The following is a 15,286-nucleotide window of genomic DNA, read 5'->3' as shown; positions in this document are numbered from 1 at the left end:
TTATTTATAAAGGGCTTCTTACGTGCAGTTCTTCCTCTGTAACTATGCCTTTTGAGTGTATTTCGAATTGTTTGTGTAGTAACTTCCTTCCCTAAATATTCCATAGTGTTTTTACGAAGAATGGTCGCATTTGTCTTCGGAGTTTTCTGAACTTGCCGCACTAGCCAACGCACATCTCCAACTGAAAGTGCTTTTGGTCGACCAGATCTTGGTTTATTGTCAACAGTTTTCGTTTCTGTCCACTTTCTGATGATGGATTGTATAGTAGATCGTGGTCTATTTAATATTTCACTGATAGTTTTTTGAGTTAAACCATTCCTGTGGTGTTTTATTATCAAAACTTTTACCTCATCAGAAACCTCGTTTTGCTTACGACCCATTTTGACAAAAACTATATTTTCAATGAAATTAAATATTTGCTGTCAAGGGCAAAGCCTCCTTTACTAAATAAAACAGAAAAGGGGGATTCCCAAATAATATTTGAATTTGACTTTGATGATAGCACATCAATGATGAATACTTTTTTTGTTCTGTTTTTGGTGTTATTATATAAAATTGCATTTTTTGCGCTAATTAAATTTATTTTTTGAATTTATTTTAAAACATATTACGAAAAATAAACTATTGCATAAAACTGCATTATTTGTTTACTTTAAATTTTCTTCAATTACCCAAAATAAGTGAATTTATTATCAATTTTGCTAATGATGAATACTTTTTTTGACCGCTGTATATACTTTGAACACACAGGGAAGCTAGGGTTGCCAACACAAGCCAACAACTGCAACCGCTTTAAAACATCCCTTCAGGTGTCAATGTTTTCAATCTAGTGATCTTCACGGCACAAGATAACTAGACAAATAGACAACGTTACCTGAAATGTCATATCAAACATAAACATTATATCTTTGAAAAGTGTTTTATTGTAGTATTTTCATCATTATAACCCTATTTTGATGCACGGCATTCGAAAGGTGTTGTATCAAAATTTTTCAAAATGCAGGCTGGCCTAGGCTGACCTCCACCGGAAGAAGACAGCACACACGCTCTGAGGGAGAAAATCAGCAAAGGCAAGCTTTAATTCAGGAGCCATGAAAGACTCGAAACAATGCTTCTGAACTGATCCATATCAATTACCAATTATTCTATGCTAACACTGGTACTCGGCCAAGGACCTGCGTAATTTGTCACAAAAATTTGAATTATATATTCTCCTCAGAGTTTTTAACGTCGGATGCAACAGTGATGAGGATTGGAAATGGTGGAGCATACCTAGGATCATTTTATCTGTCTTTCGACACTCCGACACTGCCTCACACATCAGATCTGCAATGACTGATAATTTAGATTGTCCAAGCAAAGAAGACATTGACGACAATGTCAACAGAATTACGACTTTGAGAAAGAAAATCTGCCCAAGAAACACCCTGGATGACCGGGGTGGGGCCGCAGACTTTACAGCAGAGCACGTCGTGAAAAGGAGGAAGTTTATTGGGATTTTTATCACACATGGCTTAAAAAATATAGTACTAGTATAAGAGAGGCAAAACGTGCCTTCTGGAAGTTTTTCTGCAAACAGGTCGATAGCGTTAATTACGCCGCTAATATGAAAAAGTTTCTCTTAAAAAACCAATGTCCAAAAAGAAACGTTAGTAGCCGACATGTTGAGGCTTTTCATCAATCTTGGAATAATGAGGTTGAGGCTTATTACGGAAATTATGATCAAGGAAGCCTTGAGGAGATTTCAACAATTTAAGTCATCCTAAGCTGATGGAATATTTGTGTCGTTAATACCGAAGGTGGCCGACTATCTGGCGCCCCATTTGGCCACAATTTTCACAATCCTATGGCAACAACACACTGCTACAACAACAACAACTATTTTCACAGCTTGCCTATAACTTATGCTGTGAAAGCCTGGTAGAAGACAAGGATGATGTTTGTACCCAAGCCCGGCATGGCACGTTATGCAACACCAGAGACATACAGACCTATAAACCTAACGAATTGTGGATACCATGATAAAGAGTACGACATACAGCGAACTACTCAAATGCAAACAGCATACCTATGTCAAGGGAAGGTCGGCGCAAACTAACTGCACGAGATTGGGTATAAAACAGCAGAATCCTTCGATGCCAAGGCGTACAAATTGACGCTATGCATTGACATCGCGGGGGCTTTTAACAATGTGCGGACCGACGCGATGGTCCGACCCTTAGACCAGTTCCAGGTGTACCGGGTCCTTAGGGATATATGCTAAGGAACAGATGAATACATTGTGCTTCCCATGACCAGTGTTGCCTTTTTTGGTAGCTTTCTATCAAAATTTGTAGGTTATTATCCTCTTGGTAGGTTGGTAGGCTGATATCAATTTTTGATAGGTTTTCCCGACATACATACATACAGCGGTCAAAAAAAGTATTCATCATTCAATGTTTTTTTTTTTAATAAGTCTACAAAAGACAATTGGAATAAAAACATATTAAACTAATGATGCAGTAGTGCTTGTGTGATATATATGTACACAATTTCATTGTTTTTAAAGAAAAAAATAGTATTTATTGGAACAAAAAGGGCCATTTTACAGCTGAACACAAAAAATTAAACAAAAAAAGTATTCATCATTGCAAAAAAACAAAAAAATAAATAACATAATTTAAAAAAATTAATACTTTGTTATTCGACCACCGCGTCTTATAACTTCTTTTAAACGGTTTGACATCGATTGGACTAATTTAGCGGTTATATTTTGGTCTATATTAGTCCATTCCTCCATTATCACCTGTTGCATTTGACTCTTGCTCGAAAAATTGCGCGTTCTCAATTTGCGTTCGAGATGTTCCCAAAGATGTTCAATTGGGTTCAAGTCGGGACTTTGAGGAGGAGTTTTAATGACTTTGGGGCAGTTATACAGCATCCACATCTTGGTATTTAAAGCAGAATGTTTGGGGTCATTATCTTGATAATATTGAAAGTTATTACCAAGCCCAAGTTTTACAGCACTATCTTTTAAATTCCTCTTTAAAATGTCAATGTAATACTTATGATCCATTACTCCATTAATAATTTCAAGATTTCCCGCTCCTGAAGCCGCCATACATCCCCAAACCATTAAACCACCTCCACCATGTTTTACAGTAGCAACTGTGTTTCGTTCTTCAAGCTCTGTATTTGGTTTTCTGTACACTATGACCTTTCCATCGCACCCAAAAAGATTAAACTTGCTCTCGTCTGCAAAAATGACTGTTTTCCAAAATGATTCGGGCTGTTTTACATACATTTTTGCGAAGTTTAGCCTTTTCACTCGGTTTATTTTATTTATAAAGGGCTTCTTACGTGCAGTTCTTCCTCTGTAACTATGCCTTTTGAGTGTATTTCGAATCGTTTGTGTAGTAACTTCCTTCCCTAAATATTCCATAGTGTTTTTACGAAGAATGGTCGCATTTGTCTTCGGAGTTTTCTGAACTTGCCGCACTAGCCAACGCACATCTCCAACTGAAAGTGCTTTTGGTCGACCAGATCTTGGTTTATTGTCAACAGTTTTCGTTTCTGTCCACTTTCTGATGATGGATTGTATAGTAGATCGTGGTCTATTTAATATTTCACTGATAGTTTTTTGAGTTAAACCATTCCTGTGGTGTTTTATTATCAAAACTTTTACCTCATCAGAAACCTCGTTTTGCTTACGACCCATTTTGACAAAAACTATATTTTCAATGAAATTAAATATTTGCTGTCAAGGGCAAAGCCTCCTTTACTAAATAAAACAGAAAAGGGGGATTCCCAAATAATATTTGAATTTGACTTTGATGATAGCACATCAATGATGAATACTTTTTTTGTTCTGTTTTTGGTGTTATTATATAAAATTGCATTTTTTGCGCTAATTAAATTTATTTTTTGAATTTATTTTAAAACATATTACGAAAAATAAACTATTGCATAAAACTGCATTATTTGTTTACTTTAAATTTTCTTCAATTACCCAAAATAAGTGAATTTATTATCAATTTTGCTAATGATGAATACTTTTTTTGACCGCTGTATATAAATAAATAGTTAATTACTGAAAAAACCGCCGGGAATAACTTAAAACTAATTCACTTCATGTCTTTTCTGTGTATTCGTTAGGAATGCAAGAAATGTCAGGAAAAAGGGCGTAAGTTTAGACATTTACCCTAACTGGTACGAGTGTTAGGGGATCTCTTCTAAATTTTGTAAATCTGGGGAGGAAATGCGTGCTTTGTGCGTTCAACGCCTTCAGTCGGAAAATAGGCATATGTAGCAGCTGCCACATATTATTGTGTTCAAAATGGTCAACTGTTCGGCGGTGGCTAAAAATACAAACATGTTTGGCTTGTAGAACATTTGGTAGGTTTTGGTCTAGTCTGGTAGGATTTTTATTAAATTTTGGTAGGAAATAATTTTCTTGAGTGACAACACTGCCCATGACATACATATAATGGAGAAAGTGGCACAAAGCACGTCAAAGGGGGAAATTTTGTCGCCACTCCTATGGGTGACCACCACTAATAACCTATTACGGATGCTGACTGAGGAGGGAATTGAACTCGTCTGCTAAAGGATTCCAATCAGCTTTACAAAAGGTCCGAAAAGGTCTCAAAGCTAACCCAGAGAAGACTGAAATGTGCCTGTTTGCGCGAGGGCGTCGAGTGTGAACATCTTCACGCAGAGTAAACAGGCCATCAGGGCAATAACAACCAGGACAGTAAGCTCACGAACAGATATTAGGATATTAAAGCCTTATCTGAGAATGGCGCTCAGAATGGCAGTTCCTATATCATTGTCCGGCTTTCGCGACTAACATACACCGGCACTTAGGTGGGGATACAATACCTAACATGAACTAGCTTAGGGGCGTGGTATAGAAAACAATTAAGGATTTTGTAAGTAGCACGGAATTCTTAACTTAACATTTTCTTTTTAGAGGTTACTTTTTATTAGAGCGCGCTACAAGCCGATTACTGGCTTAGGTTTATGTCCATTGTGACATCGTTGAAAATGCTGTGCCAAAAGTTGTGTCACTGTGACTTCGCAACAATTTGGGAAATACGATTTTTGGCCCTTCGTAATTAAACTAATGTTCGGAAAGTCTGGTAAAAAACTAGTGGTTGAAGAGCGCTTAACTTTAAATGTGTGATCTGGCGAGTAGTGGCTATTAAACACGTTATATGGTATCTGCCAAATGTAAAAATATTGAAACAATTCATTGAACAAATTTTGTGAGTTAACTGCCACTTGAGATTAGATACGGCTAAAGAGGTGTCGCATTGCGACATGCCATTCGGACTCGGCTATAAAAAAGAGGCCCATTATCATTGAGCTAAACATGAATCGGACAGCACTCATTGATATGTGAGAAGTTTGCCAATGTTCATTAATGGAAGGCAAAATTTTTAATTTAAAATTTTACCCAAAAACTATAAAATTTTTCTGAATCGTACTCTTGACGTTCTTTTTCAGGAGAATCAACAATGCTGTCCAACTACTTGACATCGCCCATCTGGATTGATTTCTATATTAATTTGCTGGAACAACCAAGCACTCGTGAACAAGATGTGTTTAGGAAAATTCATTGCCTTCGCCTCCTGCAGATTGTCCTGCTTCATTGGAGCGATGAAGGATATTTGGCAAAAATGACCACGTTGGTGGGAAAGATATTTTCGACGCTGGGAAAGCTTACCCTATATTGTCCCAATGATACATCACTTCTGCAGACCACGGCAGAGAATAAACCTAGAATTTTACTCACATCCTCCCATTCGGGTACAGTTGCCGAGGAGATTATTACTCTTTTGAGAAAGTTGCACACATTACCCATTTGGAATTCGGCCATCAATTCGTTTCTCTCGCAAAAATTATGTGTGGCAGCAGAATTATTCGGAGAGGATGGTTTGGATTTGCAGCATTTGGAAAACGAATATATCTTTGTTATGGGAGTTTTGACCACCATTGGCGGATGTGACATTAGACCGCGTGTGGGACTGCAAGTATGCCACGAAGGCACCACCGCCACCATATGTGGCTTCACAACCAAAGGCAAATGTTTGCTAAGCACCGACAACCAATCATTGAATGGGGATTGCCGAAAAATTTCTCTCAGCTCCGCCTTGGAGAGTGCAGATTATTCAGTTTTTAGCCTTTCCCGATTGCCAATGAATGAAATGCTCTTAAATTCATGGTCAGTTCTACTATATGGGCCGGGAGAACGCAAGGAATCGGTACCGAATGTTATAGACATAAGTCTCTTGCGATCACAACAGATACAACTGTCTGTACTGAACTCCAATTGTGTCCTATATCGTCACCAGACTTCGTTGCGAAAAATTCTTAAACAAAGATCGCCAGGTATGTGTTCCTACTCGTCGGAAGAAAGTATTTCGGAAGAAGAACAGATTGCCAAAACAGCCAACAAAGAACAGCAGCAGCAGGAGGCAAATGTTCCTAGCAGTGGCCAAGATCAAATGATGAACAATTCTTATGTGGGCGCAAATGAAACAGAATTGCTTATCCAAAGCATTTTGATACGTGCAACCCAACCCTCTCCGATTAAAGCCTGCTACACCTACAGCGAATTGGCGACTGCGGCTTTAAATTGTTCACAGGTATTGGCATCTCAAGTTCATTCAGACCTCAATGATACTGCGTCTTCTTCCTCGCGAAACGGCCAAGCCATGCCCTCTATGCAGGCTACCATGATCCATGGCACACCAGTTTACAATATGGGTATATTCGATGAGGCCACCGGTACTACTAGCATTCCTTCGAACATAGAAATAAAAGATACGGACACCTCAGTTAACTCATCTGTATCTCTCATATCTCAGATTATGGAGATGGGTTTCAGCAAGAAATCTGTGGAATTAGCTGTCAAGCAATTGACGGTTTATCCCATGATGCCCACGCCGGAACAAATTGTGCAGTGGATTTTGGAACATCCAGATATATGCAATAACACCATTGATCCTACTGACTACAATGAACCTGTGGATTTGATTGGTCATTCCTCATCGGATACATCCTTGCCAAATGTGCAGCCGAAAACGGTCAATCAGGATCCCGAGTGTGATTCCGATAATGAAAGTGTCGACTCCAGCTCTGATACGGTGGAGGGATCATCTGTTCAAGATCAACAATTCAAATACGAAACCCGCAAAGATTTCCAAACTGCCGACCAATATGCCATGTACGTGAGAGGCATTGTATGTCCTGGTATGGTGGTACGGTGTTGCCGCGATTTTGAGGAAATCAAGCAAGGCGACATAGGTACAGTTCTCAAAGTGGACACTGAAGGATTGCATGACTTGAACGTCCAAGTGGATTGGCAGTTACATGGTAACACTTACTGGGTGTGTTTTGTGCACATCGAACTGTTGGAGAAACCTGCGGAAAAGTTGTGTTCGTCGTCATTGGCTGGCGAGGAGAGAACTCCTTCGCAAATAGTTATAGGCTCCCAAGTGAGGATGCGAGCGGCGCCACGCTACAAGTGGGGCAACATAATGCGTGGTAGTGTGGGCACTGTAACGGCAGTGAGTGGTAAACATATTTGTGTTGATTTCCCACAGCATCCGGGTTGGAAGGGTTCCATCAATGACATTGAAACTGTAGGCACCTCCGCTCAGGGATGCAGTTTGCTGGGTTTGAATAGTCTCTCGGCACCGGCAGCCAGTGATCTAATAGAAGACTGGTCAAGATGCATACGCTCGTTGAGCGTCTCTTCCAATGAGTCGACAGCAAAACATTTATTGGATCGTAGTCCCAACTGTTGGCAGAGTTCATCGAGTACCCAGGGCAAACATTGGATACGTCTGGAAATGCATGAGAATGTCTTGGTGCACAGTCTTTCCATTACAGTGAGTCCCAGTGATCATTCGCATATGCCTTCGCTGGTAGTAACAAGAGTGGGAGACAGTATTGGGAACTTGAAGGAATACTCATGGATTTCCATTAAAATAACTGATACTACAGTGGCTTTGATGACGGATGTCAGAAATTATTATCCCTGGATAGAGATAGTCATAAAGCAATGCCGCAACAATGGCATTCAATGCAAAGTACATGGCCTTAAAATTGTTGGAAGGCGAAAGCAAACAGATTTAGATTTAATGCTGATGAACGCCTCATTTTTAGCATGCGAATATGATAATTTATCGGACTCTAATCAAAATCTCTCACTATCATCGTATAGTGATCCCAAATCCTCACAAAGTGAGCCACCCTGTACAGTGATGGTATGGGGCTTGAATGACAAAGAACAATTGGGTGGCTTGAAGGGATCCAAGGTGAAGGTGCCTACATTTTCGCAAACAATCAGTCGACTAAGGCCAATTCATATAGCCGGTGGTTCTAAATCCCTCTTCATCGTATCCCAAGATGGCAAAGTTTATGCCTGTGGAGAGGGCACAAATGGGCGTTTGGGCTTAGGTACGGGCGGCAATGTTTCCGTACCAAAGTTGGTTCCAGTCTTACATCAGTACGTTGTAAAGAAAGTAGCCGTTCATTCGGGCGGAAAGCATGCATTGGCTCTCACTTTGGATGGAAAAATCTTCTCATGGGGCGAGGGTGAAGATGGTAAATTAGGTCATGGTAATCGGTTGACCATGGACAAACCGAAAATGATCGAAGCTTTACGTTCCAAAAAGGTACGGGACATAGCCTGCGGTTCGTCACATAGTGCAGCCATCACCTCAGCTGGTGAATTATATACTTGGGGTTTGGGTGAATATGGCCGCCTTGGGCATGGTGATAATGCAACGCAATTAAAACCCAAACTTGTTGCCGGTCTAAGTGGAAAACGTGTGATCCAAGTAGCATGCGGTAGTCGAGATGCCCAAACATTGGCATTAACTGAAGACGGCGCGGTATATTCCTGGGGTGATGGGGATTTTGGAAAGCTTGGCCGGGGAGGATCTGAGGGCTCCTCGGTTCCACATGAAATTGAACGGCTAAGTGGTATAGGTGTGATACAAATAGAATGCGGTGCTCAGTTTAGTTTAGCCTTGACACGCACTGGAGAAGTTTGGACCTGGGGCAAAGGAGACTACTATCGCTTGGGACATGGCAGTGATCAGCATGTACGAAAACCACAGCCCATTCAGGGACTTCGCGGTCGCAAAGTGATACACGTTGCGGTCGGAGCATTGCATTGTCTGGCTGTTACAGATACTGGACAGGTTTTCGCCTGGGGCGATAATGACCATGGACAACAGGGATCCGGAAATACTGTGGTGAATAAGAAACCTGCGCTGGTTATTGGTTTGGATTCTGTCTTTGTTAACCGTGTTGCCTGCGGAAGCTCACATTCGATTGCCTGGGGTTTGCCGCAATCACCTTCAGAAGATGAAAAGAAGGGTCCTGTGCCATTTGCCACAACGAAGGACCCCTTAGGTGGGACCAGTTTGGGAATTTATGATGCTGAGCCCGTATCCACTACAACTACAATTACTGCTTCGTCTGCCTTGTCTAAAGTTGCCGTAAAGGCCAGCTTAAGTGAAACTCTTTTATCCCTGGAAACGAATGGGGCAAGACAAACGGCTCTTAACTATGTCCTAAATGCCATGAGTATTTTGCAAGCCCGCCAGTTGATAGTGGCCGCCTTGACCAGTCACAGTAAAGTCAATTTAAACGAAAGACTGACCAATGATATTGAAACAGAATCGTCGGGCTCAGTAAGGGATACCCTCGGCAATCCAAGTAGCCAACAACAAACTGTAAACAATGCCAACGAAGTCATAGCCCAAGGAGGAGGAGAAGCTTTGGCCGACGCTTCGGACCCAGCAGTTCATGAACCTTCTCCAGAAGCTGAAATTTTGCCAGCGCCCGCGGGTCCTCTAAGTGCTTTTCACAGTCTTACGGGATCCATGTCATTATCAGCCTCGCTGTCCAGTACGGCACCTCACAAACATTCGAAAATGTCGGCCTCGGCCATGTCTGTAATGGCTGCCACCATGAATAACCAAGAGGAGATGATCAATGAAACTTCACTAACGGGACTGGACGACTTCACCTCACTTTTGGGCGAATCAGAAGCGAAGAGTTTGGTTGAACTTCTTAAGTTAAGTGTGGCCGGTAGAACTGGACCTTCAAGTACATCACAGACTATAGCTGAAACATTAATAGCTTTGGGTTCCAACAGCCCCAGCATTGGGGCCATGTTGCTCGAAACATGTATTACTGAGCTGGAGGACCTGTGTACATCCCGCTACAGCTTGGGCAAAGTACCCAAACCGGTTATGCAGGAAAGCAGTCATCCCTATGTGGACAACGTCACAACAACTGGCCACGTTAAAATACCCGGCGCAGAGGCTTTACGTTTAGAATTCGATTCGAATTGCTCAACGGAAAAACGCAATGACCCGTTGGTCATAATGGATGGTTCCGGTCGTGTTATAGCTATGCGTTCCGGTCGTGAATTTGCCCAATGGGCATCCGAAATACGTATCCAGGGTGACGAAATGAAGTGGAAATTCACCTCGGATAGTTCAGTTAACGGTTGGGGTTGGCGATTTTGGGTGCACGCTGTAATGCCGGCAACATCAATGAACGAAAGAGGATCAGATCGAGCTGTGCTCTCGCAACCATCGATGCCCTTAGTGATGGCCTTGTTAGACGAGCGTTTGGGCCCCAACAACACCAGTGTTCTATTGCGTTTGTCGGCCGCCTTGGCGGCGTGTGCTCAATTGAATTCTCTGACAACAACACAACGTATATGGTCCCTGAAACGACTTCATGCGGTGTTATTAACGAAATATGCTCCCAAACCCTTGGATGCTTCACTTAATCCCATACTTATGCCTTTGATACCCGAGTTACTTAGACAATACGAATATGAAGAGCCCCAGGTGCGCGGTGGCATTCATCTTATGCATTCCGATTATTTTAAAACTTTGGCAGCTCTGGCTTGTGACATGCAATTGGACGCCGTCTTGCCGCCAGCAGATGTCCACAAATGGGCTTGGTTTAAGCGTTATTGCATTGCGGTGCGAGTAGCCCAATCACTGATCAAACGAAGCGATTTACCAAAATCTTTTTGTATGGAAGTTCGCAAAAAGCTTTCCGAAATGATGCCTCAACCTCAACAAAGTCTAACACCCCAACCAGGAATGTCTTCAATGATGAATTCAACTACATCCCTAGCCTCTTCGACGAGTACTGCGAGCAATCCCTCGCCCCAACCCTGTCTTCAGCCGTGTTCATCATCGGCCATGGTTAACACATTGACACCGAGCACTAGCAGTTTGATACAGTACATCGACACTGTTATGACGATTTCTTTGCATGAGAATGTGGGAGCATGTGGCGGAGCGACAGGATCTGGTGGAGTGGGGATAAGCAGTGGAAATGCAGAGACCATCCAGTTCATGCATGAGGATCATAATCTTTTCAAAACCGAACATGACAGCCAACTTCTGCAGTGGTTGAATAGACGCCCCGATGACTGGGCCCTCTCCTGGGGTGGAGCCAGCACAATTTATGGCTGGGGCCATAATCATCGTGGCCAATTGGGGGGTTTGGAAGGAAGTAGAATTAAAACCCCCACACCTTGTGAAGCATTGAGCCTACTGAGGCCCGTACAATTAGCAGGAGGAGAGCAAACTCTGTTCGCAGTAACACCAGATGGTAAACTCTTTGCAACGGGCTATGGTTGTGGAGGACGTCTCGGTGTTGGAGGCACCGACTCTTGGGCTGTGCCCACGCTGGTTGCCTCACTTCAACATGTTTTTGTGAAAAAGGTAGCTGTAAATTCGGGCGGTAAGCATTGCCTGGCTCTTACAACCGATGGCGAGGTGTATTCCTGGGGCGAAGGAGAAGATGGAAAGTTGGGCCATGGTAATCGTGTGGGTTACGATCGGCCAAAACTGATTGATGATCTAACTGGTATAGGCATTGTGGACATAGCTTGCGGAAGTGCACATTCAGCAGCCATAACTTCTTCGGGTCATGTTTTGACATGGGGAAAAGGGCGTTATGGCCGTCTAGGCCATGGCGATTCCGAAGATCAGGAGAGGCCGAAATTAGTTGAAGCCTTATTCGGCTATAGAGCCATCGATATAGCATGCGGCTCTGGCGATGCCCAAACACTATGTATTACAGACGACGATAATGTGTGGAGCTGGGGCGATGGCGACTATGGGAAACTTGGTCGAGGTGGATCAGATGGCTGTAAGGTTCCGGTGAAAATAGAGAGTCTCTCCGGTCTCGGTGTCATCAAGGTTGAGTGTGGTTCGCAATTTTCAGTTGCCCTTACCAAATCGGGTGCTGTTTACACATGGGGCAAAGGCGATTTTCATCGGTTGGGCCATGGTACTGTGGACCATGTGAGGCGACCCAAAAAAGTTGCCGCTCTGCAGGGTAAAAAAGTGGTTTCGATAGCCACGGGCTCGCTACATTGCGTTGCTTGTACAGATAACGGAGAAGTATACACCTGGGGCGACAATGACGAAGGCCAGCTGGGAGATGGAACAGTGAGTGCAATACAAAGACCCCGGTTAGTGCATGCATTGGTGGGAAAACATATTGTAAAGGTAACGTGTGGATCGGCCCACACATTGGCATTGTCAACATCCCAACTTTCGGAGCGGGTAAGACCTCCACCAAATCCACCACTGGAATATGATTTAGTAAGAGATCTGCCACCTGAGGCTTTGCATGCGCGTCTGGTCTTGTTACACCATTTCTCAGAGCTATTATGTCCTTGCTTGGCCATGCTACCCATTACAGGTAAGTTGGAGGAAGTGCTATAAAGTAGACTTTTAAAGAGACATACCGTTTGTTTTCCCTCTTTCTCGACCTGCATAGGTGACCTTAGCTTGGGCGCTCTCAAGGATGTCCTGGTGTACACCATAAAAGAGGCTGCTTTCCGCAAAGTCATTCAGACCACAATGGTGAGGGATAAACAACACGGTCCGGTTATAGAGTTAAATCGTATACAGGTTAAGAGATCTCGCAATAAGTCTGTGAACGGATTGGCTGGGGTGGATGGCATGAAAAGTGTTTTTGGCCAGATGGTTCAAAAGTTGCCACTCCTAACCCAAGAGGCTTTGTCGCTACCCCATCGTGTGTGGAAGGTAAAATTTGTGGGAGAATCTGTTGACGACTGTGGAGGTGGTTACAGTGAGTCCATAGCGGAAATGTGTGATGAGCTACAGAATGGAAGTGTGCCGCTACTAATTGGCACACCTAATGGTCGGGGAGAAGCTGGAGCCAATAGGGACTGCTTTCTACTGGACCCAACGTTGACTTCGGTTTTACAAATGAATATGTTCCGATTTTTGGGAGTCTTAATGGGTATTGCCGTTAGGACTGGATCACCATTAAGTTTGAAGTAAGAATTATCTGACAAACACCGGGATCTAGAGATTAACTTATTACTTTTAATTTTCTTTTTCACATAGTCTTGCCGAACCTGTGTGGCGTCAGTTGGCCGGTGAGCAGTTGCGTCCTTCCGATCTCACAGAAGTAGATCGTGATTACGTTGCCGGTTTGCTTTGCATTCGCAATATGGATGATGACCCCAAAGTTTTTTACCACTCTAGAACTGCCCTTCTCTACATCATCTGCCAAAGGACATGAAGTACCATTGTCACACGCGCTATACACGCATTACCCCACAAAACCGTCACGAATATGTGAGGCTAGCATTGAATTTTCGCTTGCACGAGTTTGATGAGCAGGTCAAAGCCGTTCGTGATGGTATGTCCAAAGTAATACCCGTCCCCTTGTTATCATTATTTTCGGCTGCCGAATTACAAGCCATGGTTTGCGGCTCACCCGATATTCCATTGGGCCTATTAAAATCAGTGGCCACATACAAAGGAGGATTTGATCCCAATTGTGCTTTGGTGCAATGGTTCTGGGAAGTAATGGAAGAATTTTCAAATCAGGTAAGAGTAATACACCATAACTATGGGATATAATAGAATACTTAACGTATCACAATTTCAAGGAACGCTCGTTGTTCTTGCGCTTTGTCTGGGGTCGAACACGTTTACCAAGAACAATTGCCGATTTTCGAGGTCGAGATTTTGTTTTACAAGTTTTGGAGAAGAATCCGCCCGATCACTTTTTACCCGAAAGCTATACATGCTTCTTCTTACTGAAAATGCCAAGATACTCCTGCAAGGTAAGTCCATGTCCCTGCAATTCTTTTCGAATCCATTGCAATTAAATTGTATTTTCTGTTTCGTCCCAAACATCAGGCCGTATTAATGGAAAAGCTCAAATATGCCATACATTTCTGTAAAAGCATTGATACTGATGAATATGCCCGTGTTGCTATGGGCGATCCCACCGAAGCAACCGGCAGTGAAGATAATAGTGATTTAGAATCCGTAGCAAGTCACGACGCATAAGCAACGTACAACGATTGCAAACAAGAACAACAGCAGAAGGCTCGTTTCTTGTTTTGAACAGATAGCAAATATCAATTCCCGAACATGCATGCGTATACACATACATAGAGACGATACAAGTTTCAACAAATGAAGAAAAACCAACAACAACACACCGCAGTGGTTTACTATTTGGCCGTTTTAGTGAAAACAAAATAACGTACATGCAAAATTACTAAATTGGTATGTTAAAGAATCCCTTCCATAAGAAATATTGTATATTAACTGCAATATTAATAACTATTTTTTCACAACCTACGAAAATTGGAATTTTCCTAAAAATTGAATCTTCTTTTACAATGTTGACATGAAATATCTTTATGCCACTCATCAGGGGCTTTCACCAAAGTTTTAAATTGATCAATAAACGGGGTTTTTTATTGCGATTTTGATCGATTTTTACAACCGGTGGACGATTGGTTTGGGCTTGCTTATTTCAACATATTTTTGACAATTACATTGAAAACTTACCAATAGATTAAATTCTATTTATTATGGCTTTCAGACCACGTTTAGTCTGGGCAGATGCGAGTCATCATCTTGTTGTTCACGCTAACCTAATAAAATCGATTTTTTAATTACCATATTTCTGAAAGGGTAATTGGCAAACGTTTTTATCTTCTATGTAGTTATTGCAGTTCCCATCTGGAACTATACTTTCGATGTTACAAACAGAAAAGGGAAGGAGTTTGGACGCCGAACGGTATTTCAGAAGTGAATTCCACCGCCAAAACCCCAGTTTTTATCGTAACCATTTATAATCAAGTTGGGTGTTGGATATCAATATTTGCAGGATTTTTAGTGAATTTTGTCTAACTTTAAATCTTTTCATACCTTTATTTCATTATAATTGACTTTTCAACAAGACTCAA

At 42.1% G+C, this 15,286-nt stretch overlaps 1 protein-coding gene across 1 annotated transcript in view; it reads left to right on the top strand.

Moving 5' to 3' along the window:
• Positions 1-15,286, top strand: part of LOC106085523 (probable E3 ubiquitin-protein ligase HERC2) — an 86,583-nt gene that overhangs the window by 52,827 nt on the left and 18,470 nt on the right. Inside the window, 7 exon segments of the mRNA XM_059368081.1 lie at positions 5,488-12,744; positions 12,823-13,348; positions 13,419-13,545; positions 13,547-13,609; positions 13,611-13,907; positions 13,970-14,146; positions 14,223-14,597. Coding sequence (XP_059224064.1) covers positions 5,488-12,744; positions 12,823-13,348; positions 13,419-13,545; positions 13,547-13,609; positions 13,611-13,907; positions 13,970-14,146; positions 14,223-14,375 — 8,600 coding nt within the window. The 3' untranslated portion in view covers positions 14,376-14,597.

The sequence above is a fragment of the Stomoxys calcitrans genome, chromosome 4 (assembly GCF_963082655.1).
Source record: "Stomoxys calcitrans chromosome 4, idStoCalc2.1, whole genome shotgun sequence".
Taxonomy (NCBI): domain Eukaryota; kingdom Metazoa; phylum Arthropoda; class Insecta; order Diptera; family Muscidae; genus Stomoxys; species Stomoxys calcitrans.
This window is presented reverse-complemented; position numbering and strand designations above follow the sequence as displayed.